This window comes from Ictalurus furcatus, chromosome 18 (genome assembly GCF_023375685.1).
Source record: "Ictalurus furcatus strain D&B chromosome 18, Billie_1.0, whole genome shotgun sequence".
NCBI lineage: Eukaryota > Metazoa > Chordata > Actinopteri > Siluriformes > Ictaluridae > Ictalurus > Ictalurus furcatus.
The window spans coordinates 6,548,886-6,573,643 of record NC_071272.1 but is presented as its reverse complement, the minus strand read 5'-3'; the positions used below and the strand labels follow the sequence as shown (position 1 = coordinate 6,573,643).

General features: G+C 40.5%; 1 protein-coding gene across 1 annotated transcript; it reads left to right on the top strand.

Moving 5' to 3' along the window:
- Positions 1–1,147: 1,147 nt before the first annotated feature.
- On the top strand, positions 1,148–24,610 carry shc3 (SHC (Src homology 2 domain containing) transforming protein 3). The gene is made up of 12 exons (XM_053649030.1): positions 1,148–1,747; positions 10,142–10,212; positions 12,257–12,320; positions 14,154–14,273; positions 14,534–14,587; positions 15,953–16,004; positions 16,704–16,833; positions 17,449–17,596; positions 19,960–20,014; positions 20,200–20,394; positions 22,915–23,216; positions 23,375–24,610. Exons 1-12 carry the CDS (start codon positions 1,148–1,150, stop codon positions 23,501–23,503), a joined length of 1,920 nt encoding a protein of 639 aa, XP_053505005.1. The 3' UTR covers positions 23,504–24,610.
- Positions 24,611–24,758: the final 148 nt, after the last annotated feature.

Below are 24,758 nucleotides of genomic sequence, written 5' to 3'. Positions count from 1 at the left end.
GTGTCTGGAAAATTAGTCGTCATCATGGAGAGCAGCTCAACTTTGCTTCTTTGTCGTGGACATAGAACAAGACATCTCAGCACTAGCTCTATCACCATAGATGAACCCAATATTCAGTGTTGTCAATTGAAAAGCGAGGTTTTTTCTCTCTTCCTAGTCATGATATTCATTTAGGTTGATTTTATTTATTTATTTATTTATTTATTTATTTATTTATTTAATTTGTGTTCTTCCTTTGCTTGCTGTTTCAATTTTATTTATTTTTTTAAAAATTAGTTCTCAGTCGTTGTTGTTGTTCTTGTTGTTGTTGTTAAGGACATTTCTGTTAAAGTGAGAAGATCGAGATCCAACCAGGAAGGACCTAATACCTGTTGTTGACTATTCGGTATTATCCTTCAGTAACCCTTTTCATTCTGTGTATATTTTTTTGGGTGTGAATTAAAGTAAGGCATTCCTGTGGACGGTGACAAAATATCGTCATAAGGAAATATCAGAATCGATCGGTTCTGATGTGCTGCAAGTGGGAGGTTTTTTTTTTCATTTTTTTTCTCCTGCAACAGGAAGTGATCTGCGGCGTTGAGTGAGTCTTTTGTTGAGAAGGGTTCTCTCTCTCTTTCTCTCTCTCTCTCTCTCTCTCTCTCTCTCTCTCTCTCTCTGCGAGTGAGTCATGCGTGTGCACAGATCTGCCAGGCTGCAGAGCGAGAGAGAGACATCTCCTTCATAAAGCTCTTTTCTCCTCTATCGCCCAAACGCCATCGCTGAAGAAGATCGTCAACTTACTTCCCTCTATTGTTCCGCCGTGGTGTTTTTTTTCTTCTTCCTCTCATGGATTGTTTGAGTTGTGGTGTATTTCTGGCCCCTGAGGTGGCCTAGCGTGTGTTGGTTGGGGGGGGTGGGGGTGTTTCGTAGCTTTTGCTTGAACAGATACTCAGCATAGTCACCGTCGCCGCCGCCACCACTAGCACCACCACTGGTACCATAGCTACAGCTCAGTGCTGAAAGGGAGCGAAGTAACAGGACGAATACAGGCTTACTTGTATTTTTCCATCCGGGAGGCTTTTTTTTTGGCTTGGACATGCCAGAGGAGCGGCCAGCGAGCACGGCGTCGCTTGTGCCCGTGCGCGCATAGGCACACGGAGCCGGGGGCATGCTGCAGCGCGCCAAGTACAACCGCTTCCGCAATGAGTCGGTGACATCTGTCGACGAGCTGCTGCTCCACGGCCTTCCCATGAACGCCAAGGTGCCTGCTGGCGCCCCGGTGCCTGCTCCGGAGCCGCCGTACGCACCCGCTGCCGAGGCCCCGCCCCCTGAAACGGCCGAGGACTCGGGCACTGCCCTGTGCACCCTCATCAACAAGGTGTCCAGTCTTAAATTCACCAACCCCTCCGGCCTGCTGGGCATCAAAGGCCTGCCATCGGCCGTCAAGGACCTGGCTGTGTCCAAACTTCAGGGAGGAGGGGGAGCAGGAGGAGGGTCCTCGGGTAGCCCGGCATCTTCCTCCAGCCTCTCGGCGGCCACTGGGGGCATCTCGTGCGCTTCTGCCACCTCTGGCCACCACGAGCCAGGCTCCATGAGCACCGGGAAGAAGGGAAGGATGGAGGAGGCGCAGCCTGGCGCAGAGGACTGGCATGCAGGTGGTGTGGGTGGCACTGGTGGAGAATGCGCAGGCCTGGTGAATAAACCCTCAAGAGGATGGCTGCACTCCAGCGACAAGATCGCCGGACCTGGAGTGACGTACGTTGTAAAGGTATGGCCTCTCTATTCTTTTTCATCTTTCATTCTTCGTGACATTCCTAACACTCCTGTTTGTTTTGGGTTTTTTGGGATCTTTTCTTTATATCTGTCCGTCTCTTTTTTAACCTCTTTTGAGCTTCTGAAAAAAAAGGAGAGCAAACAGCTACAGCTGTGCTCGTTTCTTTGCAGTCGCAGAAAGAGAAGCAATGGCGAGGGATGAAAACAGGCTTTAAATAACACCGACTCAGTCAGAGAGGAAAAAAAACAAGCAGTGATGGCAGGATGCTTAACATGGCTATGGTTTGTATGCAGTTTAGCATTGTGTTCATTTTTATATCCCTTATACTCCGTGCTCAGAGACAAATATGAAGCCTTTGAGCTCAGTCGTTGCTTCACCATCTCAAACTGTCTGTCTCCCTGTACTAATAGTTTTAGCTACACTCTCTTTCTTTCTCTCTCTCTCTCTCTCTCTCTCTCTCTGTCTCTCTTTAAAAAAACAAACTTTTACTCTCTCTGTCTATCTCTCTTTTTTAAATAGTTAAAAAAAAATAATTTTTTAATCTGCTGCATATGCACCATACAGGTTCTCCAAGCGACAGGCTATTTTTTATTTTTTTTTTACCACTCCAGTCAATCTATTCAAACGAACACAGAGTTTATCTCATCAAGCAGAAGCGGGATGCAAATAGTGTAACCACGGTGACCAGAGCGAAGGCGGCAGAGCTGCTCTCCTATCGCATTCATAAAACATAAAGGTGGCCCTGGTACGAGTTTAAAGGCAAAATGATTTTGTATTGCTCATGAGGATTAAAGACTTCTGGTATACAATTTAAGATATAGGAATCTGAAATCTATGTAATCTATGTAATCTATCAGAAATCTATAAGGATCTTTACTATAAGTTTAGAATCACGTCATTTTGATTATTATTTTTTTTTCACAGGAATGTATGCAATGCAAGCCAAGCCGGAGAACCAGTTTTGTAGAAAGAAAGGCATCGATAGACAGTGATTTAACGACATGACGATACCGTGTAATCCTACATCATCAGGCGTAAATAAATTCATGTTAAACATTTTTTAAAAATTCAAATCCTCCGATCATATTCTCGACACCGAACGTATTCCGAGCATATTTTGAGCACAAGCAGTGCGTTTCCGGCTCCATCGCTTCATCGTGCAATGTGTCATTAGAGAGGCACTGAGGTAAAGGTGACTTCGATATCTACCGGATGATTCATGCCTCATACCCTTGTTCCTTTTTTTTTTCTTTCCTTCTCAGAGTGAATCACCCACAGCTACAGCCTCAGCACTGGAGCATTGTACGCTTAACATGCAGAGAGAGAAAGAGAGAGAGAGAGAGAGAGAGAGAGAGAGAGAGAGAGAAGGAAATAGAGGGAGAAAGAGAGCGAGAGCGAGAAATGGTGAGAGAGACGGAGAGAGAGAGGGAAAGGGGGGAGAGAGGGAGAGAGAGATGGAGAGAGGGGGAGAGCGAGAGAGAGAGAGAAGGAAAGAGAGATGGAGAAAGGGGGAGAGCGAGAGAGAGAGAGAAGGAAAGAGAGGGGAGAGAGTGAGGGAGAGAGCGAGAGATGGCGAGAGAGCAAGATGGAGAGAGAGAGAGAAAGCGAGAGATAGAGAGAGAGAGAGATGGAGAGAGAGAGAAGGAAAGAGAGATGGAGAGAGGGGGAGAGCGAGAGAGAGAGAAGGAAATAGAGGGAGAAAGAGAGCGAGAGCGAGAAATGGTGAGAGAGACAGAGAGGGAGAGAGAGAGAGAGAAGGAAAGAGAGATGGAGAGAGGGGGAGAGCGAGAGAGAGAGAGAAGGAAAGAGATGGAGAGAGGGGGAGAGCGAGAGAGGGAGAGAAGGAAAGAGATGGAGAGAGGGGGAGAGCGAGAGAGGGAGAGAAGGAAAGAGAGGGGAGAGAGAGAGCGAGGGAAAGAGTGAGAGATGGCGAGAGAGCAAGATGGAGAGAGAGAGAAAGCGAGAGGGGGGAGAGCGAGAGAGAGAGAGAAGGAAAGAGAGATGGAGAGAGGGGGAGAGCGAGAGAGAGAGAGAAGGAAAGAGAGATGGAGAGAGGGGGAGAGGGAGAGAAGGAAAGAGAGGGGAGAGAGAGCGAGGGAGAAAGCGAGAGATGGCGAGAGAGCAAGATGGAGAGAGAGAGAAAGCGAGAGATGGAGAGAGAGAGAGAGAGAGAGAGAGGGAGAGAGAGAGAGAGGTGGAGGTAGTGTACAGGAAGTAGGATCCTTTGACCTGTATGAAATGAAAGGTAAGAAATGAATGGAGGATGGAAGAGGCAGAAAGGGAACGCCAGGGCCTTTTTAATTGTGTTAATTTGTATTTATTTATTTATTTATTTATTTATTTATTTATGTGTAGCTTGGTATGGTCCAAATGTCCCCACCTGGAGAGGAATGTCTACAATTTTGTTTTAAAGGTTAGGGTTAGATTTAGGTGTAGCATAGCGTTAATTGGGTGCATTAATGATTGTCAGTGGAAGGTCCTCACAAGGATAGTAATGCGTGTGCGTGTGCCCATGCTAGCGGCCGTCACGTATTGATCTAATGACTGCCCATGTGTGTCAGCGTATGTATCATGCTAAGATGCAGTAAAAGGACAACGACTGAAATGGACTGTGCTATGTTTTTCACACACACACACACACAGTGTAGCTTCCATATCTAAAGCCCATGTCAAGTTATTTTTTTATTATTAGCTTCAAACTAAACACCTCACACAAATGGGGGAGGTTATTACATTAAAAGTTTTCATTGTAAAAACAATAATAGACCAGTCCGTCTTGCGCTCTACCTAGGGTATAACATAATTATCTTGTACACTTCACGTAGTACGTACCATTTTTTATTCAGACACAGACAATAAATGGGTGTGGAACAAGCTATAAAGTCCATCTCTGTCTTTACATGTTTAAAAATTAGAAGGTATTCCAGATTAAAACTTCTAAAAAGTACAAGATTTAAAAAGTCACTGCTGCTCAAATACAGTCATCTCGGCCATCTTGTGTCCCTGCTTTTCAGTACCAGTATTTTAGTATTCTTCCTCACTTACGTTCACATTACTCGCCATTTATATTTTTCTACTCTGATGGCCTCGTCTGAATGTACACACACACACACACACACACACACACACACACACACACAAAACAGTGTGAGTGAGTATTGGCTATATGAAGATATACATTTCATTAGGTCTTGATGGTAGGACAACTTTTAAAATCCTTTACCTTTTCTATATATCATGCATAATTTTAACATAATTGTAAAATGTCTTGGAGGCTGAGGCCAGAGGAAATTCCAGAGAAAATTTTAGTTTATTATTATTTTTTTCAAATCTGGCTGCTTTGAGGTGGGTGGAATGGTTGTACTTCCACAAATCAGCCATTGCTTTCCTGTTCACGGATCCTCTTTTACGATGGACCACATGTCCACAGCAGGGGTTGCCAACCCTTTTCCTCGAGATCCACCTTCCTGCAGGTTTAATCTCCAACCGAAATCTAACACACCTGTTTTAGTTGATCAAGAACTTCTTACAGGGATTAGATGGTCAGTTAGGCACGATCATGGTTGTCTTCATGAAGTCTTCATGAAGGTAGATCTCCAGGAACAGAGTCGGTGACCATGTGTCTTCAGTGTGTCCAAAAATGTCAGGAACTAATGAGAGTAAATCTACACATGCATAATTGTGTATGTCTTATGTAAAACATATGCACTACATGTTCACTCATAGGCTTTACAATTTTCTATCATGATTATGCGGATATTCGGATCGGCACGTGTGCTCCTGACTTTTCGGACACTTTTCTGTATGAATATGTAAAAAACACACCAATATGCTCCTGTGATGCTTTTGACTTATGAAGTTTCCTTGAAACCAAAAAAGTAGCTTTTTTTCCCCCGTTCATTTTTTTTTTTTTGTGCCACTAAGAAAAAAGACCCCTCTGACGAAATTACACAAGCTGACACGCCCATGTGGTTAATTTTGTGCAGGAAAATTGAGATTCTATACTGTTTACCTGTAATTAAATTGTAAATAAAATAAATGTGTTATTGACAGGGATATCCAATGGATCTTTAGTATCAAAAAGATACATTTTTTGACCATTTACAGCCAAAGGCTTTAACGCTATATGAAGTAAAGATGGTCTATGATTATAGCAGTGTGATAAATTTAGGGCTGGTTATAATTTGATTGACTTGATAAGATACCACGTATTATCATTATCATAATTGTTTTGACCTTAGTTTAAAAGCAACTCATTTGCTGTTCCATATAATGATCAAATGTTAAAAATCGTGGTTATTTTGAGGTTAACTAAGCCATCTTGGGAGCATTTGTGGCTTTGAAACCCTAAACCAATGCCATCTCTGATCATTAATGGCTCAGAATGATCATCGTGGTTTCTTTTCAGTGCCTGGCATTCTAGTCGTCATTACTGCGTGAATAAAAACACACGCGGCAAAACCGCCATGCGTACGTAATAAAGGACGGATATCGAACAGATCACGCTTGTTCATCTTACACCCCTGCAGTTTTTCTACAATTACACCTTTTTTTTTTAATTACACAACGACTCGTCGTACTTTTCATCCATTTGTAGTTACGTTTAATGCTGTAGAACGTCCTGGAAACAAGTCGGTGCCTGTTATCTCTTACGCTGTAGCAGCTGTAGAGTTCATATACAGTGTGGTGTACTGTACAAGTCCCTGTGTATGTTGTTACTATAGCAACAATATGACAGTGGAGTCTACTTGCAGTCAGAACTACTGTCAAATCTGAATTTATTGAAAATGAATCGACACCTTCTGACCAACCAGAATGGGGCGCTTTTTTTCTTGATAGTTTCTAGTGTCTCCGTCTTTTCGACAAGCGGAAATATCCATTTGTGGTTGAACATCTAATGGACTAAGCGCTATTGGCAACGTAATTGAAGACAGGGTTTATGTTACAACTCATATCCATATCCGCAAATCTCATTCTCTGTTCTGTCAGGATCATGTGTATGTATATGGAGTATTAGCATTCTTATTTTATTATTATTATTATTATTATTATTATCATCCACACAAAGAATTATCATGTTTAAGTTTGGATGTAGTGAAAACATGCAGCCGTGTTAATGACAGGTCTGACCGAGGAGCCATTGATAAAATCGTAAGCGGAGCAGGTGAATCACTCGCTTTGTTCGGATTAGGGAAACAGAAGACAGACGATTCATTCATCCATTCATCTGCCGATGCCGTGAGGGCTTGAGGTTAGAGCGAGACAGGTCCAGGTGAGTCACCGCTGTGTTCAGGTGAGTCATGCAGTGGTAAACTGCTGAGCATTAAAGGCAGACGCAAGGAGTGTTGATTAATTACGTAAGTGACTGTTGAGGGGAAAAAAACACTGCAGTCTTCCGTGCGCGATGCAGAAGCGATCTTTCAGCCTCAGTGTGGTCAATAAAGGGGGGGGGGGGTGTTTTAGAAATGTTTTAATTAGCGACACAGCTATTCAGTTGTTTTTACTTTCAGGTTTTTTTGTTTGTTTGTTTTTTGTTTTTAGAATTTTTTGTGTGTTATCTCTTTTTCCATTGATTGTATCATTGCTTTTTTTAAATGTTGCTAATTATATATAGGTTATTAAAAAAATTTTGAATATTGTGTAAAAGTTATTTTTTTTCTGTAATTTAATTCAAAATTAGATTATTGTGAAATATTTCAAGCCTTTTGTTGTTTTAATCTTGATGATTACGGCTTACAACTCACGGAAATGAAAAATCCAGTATCTCAAAATATTAGAATAAAGAATTTATAATACAGAAATGTCGACCTGAGAAGAACTCTAATCAGTGAATTAACTCAAAACACCTGCAAGGCGGTTTCCTGAGCCTTTAAAAAGAACTGGACCGTTGCTCAGTGGTCCAAAGTCCTCTTTTCAGATGAAAGTAAATTTTGCATTTCATTTGGAAATCAAGGTGCCAGAGTCTGGAGGAAGAGTGGAGAGAAACAGAATCCAAGTTGCTTGAAGTCCAGTGTGAATTTTCCACAGTCAGTGATGATTTGGGGTGCCATGTCATCTGCTGGTGTCGGTCCACTGTGTTTTCTCAAGTCGAGAGTCAATGCAGCGTCTACCAGGAGATTTTAGAGCACTTTATGCTTCCATCTGCTGACGAGCTTTATGGAGATGCTGATTTCCTTTTCCAGCAGGACTTGGCACCTGCCGACAGTGACAAAACTACTAGTAACTGGTTTGCTGACCATAGTATTACTGTGCTTGATTGGTCAGCCAACTCGCCTGACCTGAACCCCATAGAGAATTTATGAGAGACACCAGACCTGACAATACAGACGAGCTGAAGCCTGCTATCAAAGCAACCTTGGCTTCCAGAACACCTCAGCAGTGCCTCAGGCTGATCGCCTCCATGCCACGCCACATTGATGCAGTAATTCCTGCAAAAGGATTAAAGCCACGACCAAGTATCAAGTGCATAAATTAACATACTGTTCAGAAGGTCAACATTTCTGTATTATAAATTGTTTATTCTAATATTTTGAGATAATGGATTTTAAATTTATATATATATAAAAGTTAACCCATTTCTTACATGTTTGTGTTGTTCACGTGTCACTGCAAAATCACATGTAGGGGAGGTTTTAAATAATATAAAATTATATATATATATATATATATATATAAAATTTTCTTTGCTTACTTTTTAAAATTGCTAAAAGTCAGACATTACTGGAAATAATAACAAATGTAACTGGAAATAATATCGATTATTGTATCGTGTATTCATATTTATGGAGATATAACTATATATATTTTTAGTTTCATTGTGCACCGGTTTTATTTATTTGTTTGTTTGTTTTGTGGTTTTGGTGCTTTGAGTATTTGAGTATTTTTCTTTATGAACAATGATTTTAGCCTGGGACCGATTGCAGATTAAAACATTTTCATAGTGCTAAAATCATTTTATTTCTTCTTCAGAACACACATCACAGAGCACCAAGAACCTTCAGGGCCTTCAGGGTTCTTTTGGGTGATTGATAATTATTCTGTATCAGTCTGTATTCATCTCAGAGGTCAGACCGAGCAAGCTGTCCGTGCCAGTTACGTAATGTTAAAGGTGCCTTTCGAAATACGTGTTATTCAACCCACAACCTCGTCTCATCATCGCAGCAGGCGCACGGCCTAATCAACTCCGATGTGCGATCTGACAAACTGTTCTCAGTGTGTAATCCGCATGTCCTTTCTCACACCGTCTCCTACACACACTCGCTTGCATTTTTCTGTGTGCGTGTGTCTCCGTGTCCATGCCAGTGCCTGTGTGTGGGTGACTTTAATTCATCCAAAACCTCCCCTACATGTGATTTTGCAGTGACACGTGAACACCACAAACATGTAAGAAGTGGGTTAACTTTTTTTTTTTTTTAAAGATGTTTAAACCTTCAATTTACTTTCTGTCTTACTTCCTGGTTAATGTCTTTTATTTTCTGTGTGCTTTTTAGGCGTTCTTGTTTGTCCGTACACTCTCTTGTACGATTCATGAATTTCCATCGTCCAAGTTCACTTCTAATACCGAAGAAACACAGTATGAGTGTATTAGTGTATTCTAGTACAGAATACACATGCACTAAAATAATAAAAATACCTGACAGTATGGTTGATGCATTGATGAATCATTTATTGGGCCGTATTCAGAGTCGAGTTATGTTCACCCAGTGAGGATTTCATAACGAAATTGTCCACAAATGTAACTCTGAACTTTTTACTAAAAGTCCACTAAACTTTTTTTTTTTTTTTTTTTGAGCACAATGGATCTAGTTTGAGACATTGACTAATCGGATGACTGAAATTTTTATGGATAAAATTATGAACTACACATAAAGTGAGCTGCAATCGTACCAATGAGTTCTTGGTCAGCTTATCCTTCAAAGTTTGGCCACGTTTTCTTTATCGGAGAGTGCATCGAATGGCCATAAACACTGCCATTATTTTATTAATTTGACACATCAAAATCGTGAATTAAAAGTGTGATTAAATAGCTTACACCTCTCACACACATTACAGTTTCGTCACTTTCATTTAGATAAGATTGACTTATTTCATACAAACAGTGCCTAATCTGGAAGTTAGCTAGCAAAAAAAAAACTTCTCTTGGAAGCTTCTAGCACTAAAAGCAAACCCACAGGTTCTCTCGTTTTCCTTCATTAGCATTCTACTTCACATTTTTCCTGTTTCCTGTGTCACTGCTCTTCCAGCTCCGTCCTGAACACACCCCCTCGATCAACGTCTGCACCTGTCCCTTGTCGCCTTATATCTATTTTGTCCTGTTACTCTATACATAAGAGAAAAGAATAAACAGTATATCTCTGTTTGTCTGGTCTCTCCGCTTTCTCGTTACAGTATCTGGGCTGTATAGAAGTGCTTCGGTCCATGAGATCCCTCGACTTCACCACAAGATCCCAAATAACAAGGTACGACTCCTCCATCATCAGCCCATGACCATCTCACTCACTCCGTATCTAACGCACTCTTACTCATAACTCGCACACCTGCAGTCCATTTACAGAACTCTGTCAACAACAAAGAACCTAAGAAAAGAAATCGTTCATTATGATTCACATATGTCAAGCGTATGAGGAAAATCAGTGTTCTGGGATGTTTTGTAGTTCGGTTTGGCAACCAAAAATTTTACACACAAATAGATTGATAAATGAGGCCCAGTATTTGCTTGACACTTGAGCACAAGGCTTCCTTTAAAATCCTGTTTTGCATTGACCCCACTTCCGTCTTTACGGGAGGTAAAGGATATGACTCCAAGTCATCCATGTGTGCATATGAGTCACTGCGTAACGTTGGTTAGGAGAACGCCGGACTTCTCCCAGCGGACACTGCTTGTTTATCAAACACTGTGTGGGAGAGAGAGGGAGAGAGGGAGAGAGAAGGCATGTCACATCCACTTTTCCACCTGACTTCCTGTTCCCCACTAAGCTTGCATTTACACCCACACATGCGCACACACAACACACACACACACACACACGTGTGTGCCATTCTCTCCATTCAGCACACTTGGAGATGAAACACTATTTATAGAGTTTCTTTAAAGCCTAAATCAAAGCCCAGAATAATAAGGAATGTGTCTCTTGTTCTGTACGATTTCAGCAGAGATTAAGGAGGAAATCGTTCCAGCGTTTCTTTCTCAGAAAAAAAAGCCGGTTTACTGTAGCCGTTTACCGCAGGGCGCAACTGTGAGCTTTATTTAGGGCAAGCCAAGAATCATAGACATTGCATGGGTCAAATCTGAGGTTAACGAAACCAAGATGCCAAAAAGATGAGGAAATGAGGCACAGACACACCAGGGTATAAGCAGCCAAACTAATCAAGCACTAACACCAAACAGGTGAACACAGTAAGTAAGCAGGATCCAAAACCAACACAAAGGCACATGGCAAATTTAAACAAAAGGACATGGCGATCATCGTCACATTGCGAAAACCCTGAAACCCTGAAACCCTGAAATTTGGCAAACAGTAAAACAACGAGCTAGCTAAGTATGATTTCCTCAGAGTGAAGGTCACGCTTTGATCAAGTTGTTGGATGGCTACGTGGTGTAGGAAAATGCACAAAAGTCCTGTCAGTTCAGTTTGTAATCAGATGAACGGCTGTAAAATTACTCGCCATGCTCCTATGCCGACTTTGTACTTAAGATACAAACAAAAGTTCAGGAAAGTCGGTATTTTATAGAATGATATATTGTAGAAAATATCAGTTTCGCCATGTGAAGGGTTTTCCCAGGCCATCACACCCTTTGTAAAGGCCAATACAGATATTTACAGTATAGAGAGGTGAATCTGACTGTAATTAAGAAATACCTTTTAAGAAATTACAAAATTTGTTAACATTGGTGCAACTAAACAGGGTAGAGGATAGGTTTAAATTCTTTATTTTATTATGTACGTATGTATGTATATTCTCATGTAAAATGTTAGAAAGCATGGACTAAATTAAGTTCAGGTTTCTTGTCATTTCATTAGGCTAGGCTGACACTCGAACTTGCCCTGACATTACACCTATTAGCTTTGTGTTTTAAGAGCTCAATCTTTATAAAGGTTCCTTGTGACGTGGTAATGAACAGAGACTCGGTCACAGATGCTTCGTTGCACCATTCACAAACAGTGGTGGAGGATCTGTGGCCTCCAGATCCGCCACTTTAAAAAAACACCACCACATTTTTTACTTTATTATTTGCTATTATTGGCACGGTTGCTGTCCCAGGTCCTGAACATAAAATGTGTCGTTCCCTGGCATCACTCCTGTAATCAGCAACCTTCTATGGCTCCCCAAAAAATGGAATATGACAGCATCCATACTTGTACATCATTGCTTTTGTTAGTATTTTTTACAAATCATTCTATTAAAGATCAGATTTTAACAGAGGCTCTGTCTCCTCTCTCTCTCCTTCTCTCTCCCTCTCTCTAACGGTCTCTTTTTCTCTGTCTCTGTCTCTACCTCCAGGGAGGCCATCAGTTTGGTGTGTGAGGCAGTACCTGGCACCAAAGGAGCACTGCGCAAGAAAAAGGTAAGATGGAGAGAGAGAGAGAGAGAGAGAGAGAGAGAGAACAAATAAAGAGAACTAAATGAAGAGTGAGACAAGCAGGGATGCAGAAATAGAAACACCACAGACAGTGAGCATCCTTCTATTGTACAAATGAGCGGGGAACGGAAAGATAGTGAGAAAGCGCTGTATGTGGAGTAAAGAGAAAGAGGCCGAGTAAAATACAATGCAAGTGAAAAATAAGAAAAGGGAGAAGGGGGGGAGTCAGAGGAAGAGAGAGGGATTATAAGAGAAGGAGAGATGTGGTGCGGTTCAGTGTGTGTGTGTGTGTGTGTGTGTGTGTGTGTGTGTGTGTATGGGTGTGTGTGTGGGTGGACACACAGCCCACGATACACACTGTTAGAACTGTGACTCATTTTGTGCTGAGGATCTGCAATCAGTTCAGCTAGGCTTGCTCGAGCGTGTGTGTGTTAGTCGAAAGTTTGTAATCTGAATGAACGATCTTCAAGACATTTGCATCGAAAGGCTTATGCTTTTTGGTTTCGAAGACAAATGTGAATCGTGACCTTTTCAAAGTCACCTGACTTAAATCCAGTCCAGCAGAGATGATTCGGAATGAATTGACCAGGGATTTCCTCATCCTCTGTTGAACAGAGTGATGCTAGATCATCATGTCATATTAATGTAGGAGAAGTAGCAGAGACGTCAGTGCACACGCCGGACTCAAGGTTCCAGAAGGCAGTTCCAAAACAGAGACTCGGTTCGGCTATTTAGCGACCTGCGAGACAACAAGGACGACAGTGGTGTTAGCATGAAAGTCGGCGCTTTGGAAGTGGACCTCTTTGAGCAGAGTGTACAGATAACGAGGCGAGAGCTGGAGAGGTTAAAGCACTAAAGCGCTGCTGCATCACTCTCTTTAGGTAGAGATGAAGTAAGGGATAGATAGATAGATACACCTTTGTCAATTCACAGTACAGGTACTCAGCAATGCAATACAGATAGTAGCAAATAGTAGCCTTGTGCAAATTAACAAAGTGCAGGTTGAATATGTAAATATTTATACAGTAAATAAATAAATAACAAGGCTGTGGGCAGTGGATAAGTAGATAACAGTATGAATGGTAAATTACACTACGTTATAATAGAAAAACTCTAACAAGGAATAAAAAATTTAATATATGCAAGTATTAGTCATAAATAAATGTAAGAGATATGTATATTGTATATACAACAGGACCCAGATTATCCATGGATAATATAAAATGTATATGCAGAAAATATACAGATCTATAAAGATAACCTAGGATATATACTATGAACCACTCGGCACCACTCAGCAGGTAGTCGAGCGGCATTGTGGGTAACGTAATGAATGGAGTTTAAACTCAAATGTCAGAATTTCATATGTATAAAATAAATCGTGGCCAACGTTGATAACGACGCCGTTGTTCATTATTTCGTTAAGATCAATACGCCAGTCTTCGAAGATGGATTTTAACTAATGGGTGGAAACTCAAACAGTTGAAACTGCAATATACATATATTAACAAACGCTAACCCAAGCAAATCGAAACGTTTAAAGTCCAAACGGACAGTCCCAAGCGACATTATCTTCTTGCCACAAGATCGTATGTTTGTTGTGTGAAATTTCATCACACTGAGGAATGACGTTTTATTTCTGCAGAACATTTAAAAAGAAATGATCAGTACCCTAATTGTCAAAGCACGCACGTTAAAAGAATTTTTTTTTTAATGTTCTCAGTGGATGAGATTATAGATATTTGGAATAATGACAGGATGATAAACTGGATGAATGAACTGAATTACATCTCACTCTCTCCATCCTCTTCTCTTTAGCCCCCCTCCAAAGCTCTTTCTAATATTTTGGGGAAAAGTAACCTGCAGTTTGCTGGTATGAGTATCAACCTGAACATCTCGATCAGCAGCTTAAACCTAATGACCCCCGACTCCAAACAGGTACGCAACACATATTCACACTTGTCTTAATGAAACACTGAATTGTTGGGGTTTTTTTTCACATCACTATAACACTTCCTATACTCCTGAGCAACGTTGCAATGGATCATATTAATGTTTCACTTGTAATGAAGAACACACATTAACTCTAAAGCAATTTGTATCTGCAGGATATACACACATCTTTGTGTTTTATTGACAGCAGGAAGTTGCATGATGGTCTAAAAATCAATTATTCTCTTTCCTGTCTGCTCCGGTAGATAATAGCCAATCACCATATGCAGTCGATATCCTTCGCCTCCGGTGGAGATCCGGTAAGGAACTAAGACTATTAATAAGTTCACTTTTCCCGTGATAAGGAGCAAGTCACTCCATATTATAACACACACCTTTAACACACATCCATTTTGTCTGCTAGTAGAGAATCAATACGTACAGTGTTCCATTGTGTAAGTCACATTTAGTATAATGCAGATTTATTTTATATAATGTTTGTAAATGGTATGTCTGGAACCCTAATTAGTAGATTACAGATTAGGTTTTGTCTCATTAGTGTTACCATGGCTTATATTGAGTTTTTCTGTCAAAAATTAATTGATCATATAATCACAAATTTCAGTCTTGGAATTTCGTAATCTGAGAGCGTCATTGTGACCCAAATTCAACACTAGGTAACACTAACTAGGAAACACTGGGTAAAACTAACTAGGTAACACTAACTAGTTAACATTAATAGGTAACACTGATTAGGTAACACTAACTAGGTAACACTAGGTAATATTAAATGGGTAACACTAGGTAACATTAACTAGGTAACAATGGGTGACACTAATTAGGTAACACTAACTACATAACACTAGGTAACATTAACTAGGTAAAACTAGATAACACTAATTGTGTAACACTAGGTAACATTAACTAGGTACCAATGGGTAGTACTAACTAAGTAACACTGTCATATTAAATAGGTAATACTAGGTAACACTAACTAGGTAACAATAACTAGGTAACACTAGGTAACACTTAACTAGGTAACACTAACTGGGTAACGCTAGGTAACACTAACTACGTAACAGTGGGTGAGACTAGTTGGGTAACACTAAATAGGTAATACTAGCTAGGTAAAACTAGATAACACTAAATAGGTAACACTAGGTGACACCAACTAGGTAACAACAACCAGGTAACACTAACTAGGTAACAATTGGTAACACAAATTAGGTATTACTAACTAGGTAACAATGGGTCGCACTGACTAGGTAACACTAACTAGGTAACACCAGGTAAAAGTAACTTGGTAACACTAACTAGGTAACATTAATATTTAACACTATGTAACACTAACTAGGTAACACTAATTAGGTAACACTAGATAACAATAACTGTAACAAACAGGCACGTAAAAATTCATCTACAGTGTAGAATTTTCAGCATTTAGTGTAGAGCACAAAATATAGTATCTTATAGTTTTGCAAACACTGAGTGTGAGTGTAATGTGTCCCGTGTGGATTTTTATTTCAGTTATCAGTGGACAGAAATGGTTCATGCTAAATAAAACACATAATACATCGATGTGTAGCTATAATGATGTTAAATCAGTTAACAGCATTTAACAAGGTCGTTACAGTGAAGCGGCTTTTTTCACAAGATTGTGCGTGTCTTCTGTGCTCTGTTTAAAGGACACGACCGATTTTGTTGCTTACGTAGCAAAAGATCCAGTTAACCGCAGAGGTAAGATTTTCCCTTCACGCTTTACTAACTAATCTAAACTCTCTGACTAATCTTCTTCCTGAGAATCTGTCACACAAACACACACACACACACACAGACTCACACTACTGTAAGTTCTTGACAATGCCTGTTGTTAAAAGGGCTACATAGATCAAATGGAATAGAACTGAATCAGTACTGAATCACAGTGTGTCCATGATAGAGATTTTTTTTAAAGTGCAGCAGTAAAAACCACGAGTTGTGTTTGTGCATGTGAGGGATTTGACCTCTTTACAGCCTGCATTGCTGCATTCTGAAGCAGAAGGGCATTGATTGATCCTGTGTAGCTGTATTTAGCTTTGTAGGGGGGGGAAAAATCAATTTATGCTGTGGCATGTCTCTTTTTTCCCCCCTTTCCTGTGCGTCTGACCTCTCGTCCGAGCTTTAAAACGATCCTCTATACTTTAGAACGCATTTCTGATGACGTCATGGGGAAAGATCCGATAATGAGTGCGGCTGGGGAATGAGTCAGCAAACTGGCTTCCGTTTTCCCTGGCTATCTGCTGATATTCAATCCTGTGTGGGTGTGTGTGTGTTTGTGTGTGTCTGTGTCTGTGAATGAGAGAGAGCACTAACCTACATTACGGTGTGTCTATATATTTACGACTATGCTTGTGTTCATAAAATTACTTTGATTGTGTGTGTGTGTGTGTTTTGCAGCATGTCATATTCTGGAATGTTCTGATGGTCTGGCCCAGGATGTGATCAGTACGATAGGGCAGGCGTTTGACCTGCGCTTCCAGCAGTACCTTCAGTGTCCGTCCAGCAAGCTGTCAGCTATACACGATAGGTAACACACACTCACTCACACACACACACACACACAGACAGACTTCAGCTCTGTATTCAAGCTTGTTACTGTGTGACTTTTGGTTTTGTATTAATATATTTATGTACTATTATTTAATTTTTGGATTTTTTAAAAATAGAATTTCTTCTGATTTGAAAACCTTATTTCATAAATTATGTAATTTCTTTCATTCATATTGCCATTTATACCATTTGCTGAATTATTTGCTTTTCACTCTTAAATAAAATATTTTCCGTATGAATATTTTATTATTTTTCAAATGTCTGCTCTTTTGCTATTAACAAAATGCTTTGTTTATATATATTTTATTAAAATATCAGCACATTCATATTCATATAGTGTTATGCATTTTTGTATGGCCATTTATATGAATATTTTATATATACATGGCAAACAAATATATTATTGTAAGCTTTTTATTGGTCATGTATTTAATGTTTTATATCATTATATGTTATTTTATTTTTCTATACATATTCAGATGGTTTTGTTTTAGTGTTTTATTGAATTTTTTTTTGTTATGTTTTACAGATCATGGCAAACTTCTTGATGCAAATCTCTCTCTCTCTGTCTCTCTATCTCTCTCTCTTTTAGGGTACTGAGTGTAGAGGAGCCTTCATGGACCGAGGAAGGAGAGGAACCTCCTGATCACTCGTATTATAACAACATCCCTGGCAAGATGCCTCCTCCTGGTGGTTTCATCGATGCACGGTTAACCAATCAGACAGCAGAGAGCAGCCAGGTCTCCTCAGCTAATCGAATCGAATCAAATCCAATGGCATGCATTAATTCACCCAGCATACGATTCATTTTGGTGTAGACCACCTTAGTAACGTAATTGTTACGATGCTTGCTTATTACTTATGAATGAGGCCGATTTTTATTTTCTGGTTTTTTTTTGTTTTTTTTGAAAAAACATGTTATTTCACATTCTGCCCGATGTTGTCCTTCATACATTGTGCAAATTGAAGGCTTTGAAAAAGGTATTAAATGTATCTATGTGGGCTATGCTCCACATTATGCAAAGGATTAAAAGAAAAAAATATTAACATTATATTTTGAAAACAAACAAACAAAAAATGCTAAAAAAGATAAACAAAAGCACAAGCTAAGTGTTAACTGGTAAGAGGTTGAATGTTGTGCAGTAACACACACATTCACTCATTTGAACACAATAACATGTTTCTTTATTCTGTAAATATATGACTCTTGTTACATTTCTGTACAATGACATGTTATAACTGCATTACAGTTGCTGCTCTCATAAACACACAATTACTTTTCTTTCTAAATATCGATAAATATAGCCTCAAACAACATATTTGGTCAAAATGAATATTTTAGTCACAGTTATTGTGCTTCCTTTCTATTGCGCGCTGTTTGATTGACGCATGCGTGGACTCAGGCGCACGGTGGCTTAGTGGAACCACCTCCAGGTTCGCGGTTCGATTCCCACCGTGGCCCTGTGTGTGCGGAGTTTGCATGTTCTCCCCGTGCTGCGGGGAGTACTCCTCCGGGTACTCCGGTTTCCTCCCCCAGTCCAAAGACACGCATGGTAGGCTGATTGGCATGTCCAAAGTGTCCGTAGTGTATGAATGGGTGTATGTGAGTGCCCTGCGATGGATTGGCACCCTGGGATAGGCTCCAGGTTTCCCGAAAAGGATAAAGCGGTATAGAAGATGGATGGATGGATGCGTGGACTTGCGCTTGTTCAGTGAAGTGTAACGGAGACTCGCTCGCTGCCAGAACGAGGCTTTATGTAAAATGGAAATACCGGCGTGAATTTCTAATATTTAGAGATAAGGATATAAAGGTAAAAATGTCATTTCTGCACTGAAGAAAACATGTCTGGAAGACATTAAACAGCACTTGCGTCTGTCTCAGCGTCTGACACGACGAGCCATGTTAATACACTTACAAGTTTGTTTGAAGCGCTTAATATAAAACATTTAATATAAAACAAAACTCACGTTTCGGACAATCCGGATCGTGCACTTTTCCCGCAACAGCTCGCTCTGTGACGTCCGCTGTTTCTCAGATGCGTTTTATTCATAGAAATGTGTTTTTCACCATCGTGAAGTGACATCACTGACGCGGGTTCTCCGCAGCGACGTCATGGACCAGATTAATCCATAATTCGTTGTCGATTATTTTAATTATCAATTTTATCGATTAGTTGTAGCAGCCCTAAAGCAAAGTAAGCATAATATAAATGTCAAAACGTTACCTCTGTTAATTTTACTGCAATCCTAATCGTTTGTAGACGACGACTCTGTGATGTCTGCAAATAATCACCAGACATCACCATTCATTAGGTATCTTCCCTGAATTATACAATTTCACTCTCATTCCAAATGTCATCCATTAGCCAAGACATGTGTCTGAAGTAGAGACGGGCGCAGGAGTTTTCTAATCCCTCCCGCTCCTACAGAAAGTGTGATCGATTCCACCCACTTCAGCGGTTATTATCGTTCTCAGCTCTCTGCAGTATTTTCTGAAGTGTTGATTTCTCAAAGTATGAACAAATTAGTCATTTAAACCAGTTACCGATGATGAACGAATGAATGTTGGTAAATGGGTCAATCAAAAAAAAATGTAAATCATAATGAACTTACACCATCCTGGGCTACACGGTGAGAGCTACTAAAGCTGGTCGGATGTTATTTCATATTTCGTTTGTTAGTCACGTTTTTCGCCATACGACCCCGGCATGTGTTGAGTCCCTGACATCACAGTCGAGTCCACTTGGAAACTTATTTTTAGCTTTGTCTGGAGGACAACGATAATTGATCTTGAGACACTTAGGGTAAGGGGAAAAAAAAACACTTTCATGGAGATGTAAGCTGCCTCGGATTGTGTGAGCACTAATCAAAAAACCTGATCCCAGGTCTGTGCTCTGCTTTGTCCACTTCACGTACATCCTGTGTGTGATGATGTGATGACTCTGGCTTATGTAAGGGCTTATTTGCAGTAGATTAGTGTTGCAGCCTGGGGTTGCAGTGATGCGGAGTGGCTGTTTTATTACTGGGGATGACTCATATTCTCTCTCTCTCTCTCTCTCTCTCTCTCTCTCTCTCTCTCTCTGCTGGCTCTCGTTTGTCGCAGGGGGCTGGAGTAGACCAGACGTACTATCAAGGCAGGCCTATACTTGTCCAACAAGGTGAGGAGCTTCTCCTTCATCTATCTTTGTCCTCTCACTCTCTCTCTCTCTCGCTCTGTTTCACAGTCTGATGGGATTTTAATTCATCCACAAAAGGTCCATATTGTGATTAATTTAATTGGCTATTCGATCCGTTCTATATACACACTGTATGTTTTCACGTATTGACCTCTTTTTTCCTTCAGGATCTTGTGACATATACAGTTTACCCGAGGTCAAAGGTCAGAGCCCTAAGTTGGGCGAGGTTCCTACATACGTGAACACACAGCACATCGATCCACAGGTGCTGGCGGCGCTGCAGGGGGAAACTGAGGCAGCGTGTGAACCGTGTGGGGGCGCCACAGCCAAAGACAGCCCCAGGAAAGACCTCTTCGACATGAGTAAGGCTCAGAGACGTCTTTTATATGTCTTCAAAATGGACCTGCTTCGATCAGATCTGTCTGTGCGTCAAAAAAAATAAATACATTCGAAACTGTTTCATCTTAAAACTAATACACAGGACACACACCCAGGAGGTACCTGATGGGTCTGAGCAGTTACTATTACTGCTACCACTCTGAAATGGATTATATTTCCTCTAACAGCACTTCCTCAAGTGTTTTAGTCCTCTCACACAACAGCAATTTGCCAACACGGACAATTGTTTGTTTATTAAAGAATGAAACATCATACTTCTTATCCGTTTATAGTTACTTTTAATGTCATGGAACATCCGTGAAATAAGTTCCCTCATCAGCATCTCCTTTTTTTTTCTTCTCTTTCTCCCTCTCGAAGATAATACGACAAATGAATGTCATGTGAGTGAGACACACCGCAAATCGCATATTCCTTTGTCCTGAAGACTTTCCCGGGCAGGAAACTTACTGACAAAAAGTGCCGGAGACTCCTTTAATAAATGTGCACTCATTCACCATGTTATTTTATTTATTTTTGTTCTAATATGAAGCCAGCATGCAACATTATAGGTTTCAAATGAAGAATTTGTTTTGTGTTACAGGATATTTTTTATTATTAGATAGAAACATATCCCGAAATATCGCAATACTAAAATACAGTTTTAAAATAAATAAATAAAAAAAATTATATATATATATATATATATATATATATATATATATATATATAAAATTACACACACACAGAGACATACATATATACAGTGCATCCGGAAAGTATTCTCAGCGCTTCACTTTTTCCACATTTTGTTATGTTACAGCTTTATTCCAAAATGGATTAAATTCATTATTTTCCTCAAAATTCTACAAACAATACCCCATACTGACAATGTGAAAGAAGTTTGAAATCTTTGCAAATTTATTAAAAATAAAAAACAAAAAAAAGCACATTTACATAAGTATTCACAGCCTTTGCTCAATACTTTGTTGAAGCACCTCTGGCACCAATTACAGCCTCAAGTCTTTTTGAGTATGATGCTACAAGCTTGGCACACCTATTTTTGGGCAGTTTCTCCCATTCTTCTTCGCAGGATCTCTCAAGCTCCATCAGGTTGGATGGGGAGCGTCGATGCACAGCCATTTTCAGATCTCTCCAGAGATGTTCAATCGGGTTCAAGTCTGGGCTCTGGCTGGGCCACTCAAGGACATTCACAGAGTTGTCCTGTAGCCACTCCTTTGTTATCTTGGCTGTGTGCTTAGGGTCGTTCTCCTGTTGGAAGATGAACCTTCACCCGTGTCTGAGGTCCAGAGAGCTCTGGAGCAGGTTTTCATCAAGGATGTCTCTGTACATTGCTGCATTCATCTTTCCCTCGATCCTGACTAGTCTCCCAGTTCCTGCCACTGAAAAACATCCCCCCAGCATGATGCTTCCACCACCATGCTTCACTGTAGGGATGGTATTGGCCAGGTGATGAGTGGTGCCTGGTTTCCTCCAGACATGACGCTTGCCATTCAGGCCAAAGAGTTCAATCTTTGTTTCATCTTGGTCTGAGAGTCCTTCAGGTGCCTTTTGGCAAACTCCAGGCGGGCTGTCATGTGCCTTTTACTGAGGAGTGGCTTCCGTCTGGCCACTCTACCATACAGGCCTGATTGGTGGGGTGCTGTAGAGACGGTTGTTCTTCTGGAAGGTTCTCCTCTCTCCACAGAGATGAGCTCTGTCAGAGTGACCATCGGGTTTTTGGTCACCTCCCTGACTAAGGCCCTTCTCCCCGATCTCTCTGTTTGGCCGGGTGGCCAGCTCTAGGAAGAGTACTGGTGGTTCCAAACTTCTTCCATTTACGGATGATGGAGGCCACTGTGCTCATTGGGACCTTCAATGTTGCAGAAATGTTTCTGTACCCTTCCCCAGATCTGTGCCTCCATACAATCCTGTCTCAGAGGTCTCCAGACAATTCCTTGGACTTCACGGCTTGGTTTGTGCTCTGACATGCATTGTTAACTGTGGGACCTTATATAGACAGGTGTGTGCCTTTCTAAATCATATCCAATCAACAGAATTTACAAAAGGTGGACTCCAATCAAGTTGTAGAAACATCTCAAGGATGATCAGTGGAAACAGGATGCACCTGAGCTCAATTTTGAGTGTCATGGCAAAGGCTGTGAATACTTATGTAAAGTGCTTGTTTTTTTTTTTTTTAATAAATTTGCAAAGATTTCAAACAAACTTCTTTCACGTTGTCATTATGGAGTATTGTTTGTGTATATATATATATATATATATATATATATATATATATATATATATATACATATATGTGTGTGTGTGTGTATATATATATATATATATATATATATATATATATATATATATATATATATATATATTTTTTTTTTTAATAAAGAAAATAAGGAACGAAATAGAAAAGGTGATTCTAAGGTTTAACCGTGTTGTGTATTCTGAGAAGCCGAGATTTATCGGTTTTCATCGCTCTTCTGTCCACACAGAGCCGTTTGAAGAAGCGATCGTGACCCGGTCCCCGTCATCGTCAGTGTCCATGTTGAATAAGGCGTCGTCGGTGGATAACTGCAGCCCGGTGCTGACACGCTCGGCCCTGCGCTCCCTCCCCGAGCTCGAGCAGCAGAGCTGGTACCACGGAGAGATGAGCCGCCACAACGCCGAGAAACTCCTGCGCAATGATGGAGACTTCCTGGTGCGCAAAAGCACTACCAACCCGGGCTCGTACGTGCTGACGGGCATGCACAACGGCCTCGCCAAACATCTGCTCCTTGTCGATCCAGAGGGCACGGTGAGCATCAAAGACACTTAAAAACGTTTTTTTTTTCCTCCTTAAAATATTCATTTTATATGATATAAATTAAGCATCAATTTTCAGCTTTAGTATTGTTCCACAAAGGAATGTCTGAAACTTTTTACTGGTCACAAACGACTCTTTGTCTTCAAAAGGTACGAACTAAAGATCACATATTCGAAAGCATCAGCCACCTGATCGGCCATCACCGCGACAACAACCTGCCTATCGTCTCGGCGGGAAGCGAACTGTGCCTGAAGCAGCCCGTCGAAAGAAAACAGTGACGACGTCCCTGCGTAAAAAAAGTAAATAAATAGCCAACAAACCGCACAGGGGGGAAACGGGGATCGACCCTGAAACCTGATACTTGAAGACGAACACGAATAACGGGCGCACGAAGACGACGGTCGACGTAGTCGGTTTTGCAGCGACGCCCGCGTCCGATCGCTTTCGGACCACGTGAAAGAGATCCGCGCGTATCAAGACCACGCCCGATTTATAGAACTGTTCTAATTATTTTGTTGTGATGACTGAAATTCTATATTTTTTGAGAAGACATGGGTATCATTTGGGCTTATCGGTGTTTTAAACTCAAAAGGCAGAATATTTGGAAGACTGCGAACTCTACGGGAGATGAGATTTAAAAAAAAAAAAGAAAGAAAAGAAAGTATTTTAGAATAAGCGAAAAAAAGTTTTAGTTTTATCTATCAAGCACAACCGGATTTACACGTTCGTCGGTAAGAGTTAGACGAGATACAAATATTTGAGGAAAAAAAAACAAAGTTGTTTATATCGAACTATTTTAGAAATCGTTCTTTAACTCGCAGCTAGTGCCAGTGGCAGGTCGTTTGATCCCATCAAATCAATGATGGGTCTGCTTTTATGGAGGAAAATATCAGTGTATTCGCTTAAACCGTAGACACACACTTGCACACACATGCACACACACGCACACACATGCACACACACACACACGCGCACGCGCACACACACACACACACACACACACACACATACACACACACACACACACACACACACAGCTTTAAAGTACTGACACTTTTCTATGGTGTTGAATCCTGTGGCAGCGCACTCGCATGACTTGGAAAACAAAAAAAGAAAAAAAAGAAAAAAGTTAATTGTTCTCGTGGTCATCGTTTGTAGCCCTCAAAGCCCACTGACAGGTGCTTGTGTATGCTGACGATGTACAATATTTATGCTTTTATTCCGAATATTAATGATTGAATTTGGTTCCTTCTTTAAACTTGTAAAAAAAAAGGTGTGTAGTTCATTATGTTCAGGACTTCTTTTATACCATGGATGTTTCTATGATTTTACAGCTTTTCATTTTACGGCTTAATTGTGGGCTTTAAACACACACACATACACACAGATAGGTATCATTTTCAATTATATAATGGATAGCACAAACAATGCGTAAATCCAGATTTATTAAGATAATTAGTGCGCATTAACATTGTTAGCAATTTTTGTAACATGATCAATGATTGGGTAATTCATTTGTCAGCATCCAATCAC